Source organism: Dunckerocampus dactyliophorus, chromosome 3, assembly GCF_027744805.1.
Source record: "Dunckerocampus dactyliophorus isolate RoL2022-P2 chromosome 3, RoL_Ddac_1.1, whole genome shotgun sequence".
Lineage (NCBI taxonomy): Eukaryota > Metazoa > Chordata > Actinopteri > Syngnathiformes > Syngnathidae > Dunckerocampus > Dunckerocampus dactyliophorus.
In genome coordinates, this window is record NC_072821.1 from 15,890,819 (window position 1) to 15,893,980 (window position 3,162).

A 3,162-nucleotide genomic window follows, 5' to 3' on the forward strand; every position below is an offset into this window, starting at 1 on the left:
GTGACCCTGCACAGAACATACACTTACTTAACACTTCATCAGGTGTACCTTAACAATCTAATATAGAATGCAAGAGCTGTATCAGAAGTCCTGGCTCTGCAAAGCTCAAACGCTCAATTTTGATTGGCACTATTAGGATATCAATGTGCCAAGGTCACACATCATGACAAGGCTCTGTTGGCGCCTTTTGTGGTGCCTGAAAGACGTTTTGGATCTGGTGGGCCATCTTCCCCTCTCACACGGTTTCACCTACCTTCTCGCTATGGTGGAGGACCACCGGACGGCCTGAAGCCGTGCCCTTGGCATCTACCACGTTGGGGTCACCAAATGTGGAGATGTGATTCAGATGAGTGGACTAAACCTCCACTGAACAAAGCAACAACAACTTAGCAACGGCGCAGTTGCTACAACAACCACATGAGCCGGAAATGAAAGTGAAACCTTCCGCCCAAGGCACTACCCCACGATGAATGTTTTATAGTGTGGGTCACCACAATCTTTTTATCAATCTGTTTATTCCTGTGGTTGTAGTTTGCAGTGGTGTTGAACTGAGTACAATAGCATAACATTACATAATGTAACGTGTAAAGCAATGCAGTTCCGCATAACAATGAACTCGCCACTAGATGGTGCACTTTTATAGTAGCTTCTGGATCACTGATGAGATAGAATGCATTTGCTGATTACAGCTTGGCCTCCCACTTGTCATTTCTACTATACATGCAGGAACATTGACCATTTCGATTTGTTATGTTTCTAACAGATTGAATTTCACATACAGCAAAGGCTTTTGTCACAGTACACATCATAGGTGTATGGTGCCGTACGAGTGGTTTGTTTGCTGATAAACACGCTCTTCTTAACTGATGTATAAACAAGGAGTGTCTCAGTTTCCAGGCAACAGCTTTGTGATTATAGAACCATTAGTGTGTGTGTTTACAGAGACTGACACAACCAGGTCAAAAACAATTTATCGTCATCGTATCATCACAGTTTATTGCATCAAAGTACACCGGTGGCAGCTCCCACCTGCTTTACTGACACTCTCGACAGTTACGAACACACATTCATTCCATCAACAAGTAATGTCCTTCCTCTGTCATTGTAGCCTTAGATAAGATCATAGCTTGATGGATGTGCGAATCAAATACTTTGAATGCATTTTTAAAATTATATTCGAGTCAGCGCTCTTAATACATGACTGGAAGCATCTACTTTGTTACACTGAAAGTGAAAGTAATTTGAAGTTTTGCTATTATTAAACAATAATTTTACAATTCGATTGTATAATAATCGAATTATACAATTCGATTAAAGTCCTACCTAACGTAATAAAATTAAAGAATAACAAAAAGGGGGGAAACATTGTATAATGCGTGCAGACAGGGAAGTGTTTCACTGGACCCTTGCCTTCACTCTCCTTTTATTACAGGTTTAATCATTTATGAGACACTAGTTCGTGTGTGTGTGGGCCTGAGAACCTGCAGGGACACACACTGGCAAAGCCTGTCAAAACCAACACATGATGTACATTAGGAGGATTGTCCCCCATAATAAATGAATTAATAGTTGAGTGATGGACGTTGGAAGCCCACATGTCCATCAACTGAGTGGAGGAGAGTCAAAGTTTGGATGGTAGGAATGACTAAGCAGCAAATCATATTCAAAATAAAACATCAAAAAGTATCAATATTGAGATTATCCCATTCTTACCGCAAAGGTTGCAGGTTTGAGACCACGTGTGGAACAAAGTATAGCAGTCTGTAAGTCTGAACTGTTTTTATCGGTAGTGTAGTGGCTCACATAGCTGACAAATAAAGTCAACATTTCACTGAAGATAAATAATTTATTACTACTCCAATACATTATATCACTCGCTGGCTTCACATTCACATGATTGTACATAGGTGTTTACTATGTGCAGATATTTCTACAGGTGGACTGCTGCCCTTGCGTTGTGTAACTACAGAGCAGACAAAAACAGAAGCGTTTCCACACACTTAAGTGTCAAAGCATCCTCGTTTGCGCAGAAACCATTCTATTAGACCGATGGGTGGAGGGCTGGCAGGTAGGCACATTTCACTTGGTGAGACTCTTCACCAACTCCAGTTCCTCCACTGGCTTCCACTGCTGATTGATGGTGATAAGCTGCAAAAGGGTCACAAATAAAAGGGAGTCTACGCTGCAGAAGCACTTATAGAAGGCCACAAAAAGGAGCAGCTCATTGGTGTGCGAAGACACACACATCAATATCCATTTGGTACTTATTTGATAATGCTTCTCCCTGAGTGACTCAGCAGAGTTCAGCAGCAGTCTGGAACATTCTGCTCATGTCTCAGCATTAATTTGTAACGGCACACAAAAAACACACAAAATGTGATGGTTTCACCTTTTGGGGCTTGGATGGATCCACTCTCTCCCATGGTTCTGGATTGGAGGTCTTATTCAAACTGAAAACAATAAAAATGCTGCATGACTGGTAAAGCAACTGGAAAAAAAATCAAGGATTTAATAAAACAAAATAACAGTACACTCACATGACATCAGATTTGGTTAGAAGAAAGTAGATAGAAGTCGTAGTGGCTCCTGTTGCAGCAAAAGCCATGAACCCGATCAGTGGGATCAGCTGCATGCAAGCGCATGAAATGAATAAACTTTGAAGTTAGTTAAAGTTATACACAAAAAAAAACATAAAAGTCACACTCACCTCTTTTTTCTTTCTCAACATTTGGAAAAATCCCCTCATTTTTCAAAACTTCTTTGGTACCTGAAGAGAAACATGTCATAATTCCACTTTACGTGCAGACAATGAAGTTAAAAATGTCATCTGTGTGTGGCAGCTCTCACCTTTTGTCACAGAGAAGCGCTCAACCTCGTCTGTCAGTATAGCATCCGTCCTGCCTGCTCTCAGCTGATGTAGGTTGGAGGGGAGCTAGTACGAGGTGAAAGGCACGTAGACAGACACTCTGCTTCCTGTACTGCTATTCACCAGTGGAGGATTTGTCAAACAGATCTATTTATGCTGCTGATCAATACGTTGCTGGGTGCACAGCGCCCCCTTGCAGCCCACAGATGGAAGTGAAAAACTGAGAAAATACAAGACACTCAAGCTCAGATTGAACTGTTTTTAATAAAAAGAAAGGTATGTGTAACTTTCCGCTT

General features: G+C 41.3%; 1 protein-coding gene across 1 annotated transcript; it reads right to left on the bottom strand.

Annotated features, from left to right (window-relative positions):
• Window positions 1–981: 981 nt before the first annotated feature.
• c3h15orf48 (chromosome 3 C15orf48 homolog) lies at window positions 982–2,995 on the bottom strand. The gene is made up of 5 exons (XM_054771385.1): window positions 2,848–2,995; window positions 2,708–2,767; window positions 2,538–2,626; window positions 2,390–2,450; window positions 982–2,148 (listed from the first exon to the last, which is right to left on the bottom strand). Exons 2-5 carry the CDS (start codon window positions 2,744–2,746, stop codon window positions 2,080–2,082), a joined length of 258 nt encoding a protein of 85 aa, XP_054627360.1. The 5' UTR covers window positions 2,747–2,767; window positions 2,848–2,995; the 3' UTR covers window positions 982–2,079.
• Between the last annotated feature and the right edge of the window lie 167 nt (window positions 2,996–3,162).

What these genes read in the sequence shown, in the direction of transcription:
- c3h15orf48 (XM_054771385.1), bottom strand. Translation starts at nt 2,746, where the DNA reads ATGAGGGGATTTTTCCAAATGTTGAGAAAGAAAAAAGAG. An exon ending in TGTTGAGAAAGAAAAAAGAG is followed by an intron (nt 2,627 to 2,707) that starts GTGAGTGTGACT and finishes GCTTGCATGCAG; the next exon opens with CTGATCCCACTGATCGGGTT. An exon ending in ATCCATCCAAGCCCCAAAAG is followed by an intron (nt 2,149 to 2,389) that starts GTGAAACCATCA and finishes ACCCTTTTGCAG; the next exon opens with CTTATCACCATCAATCAGCA.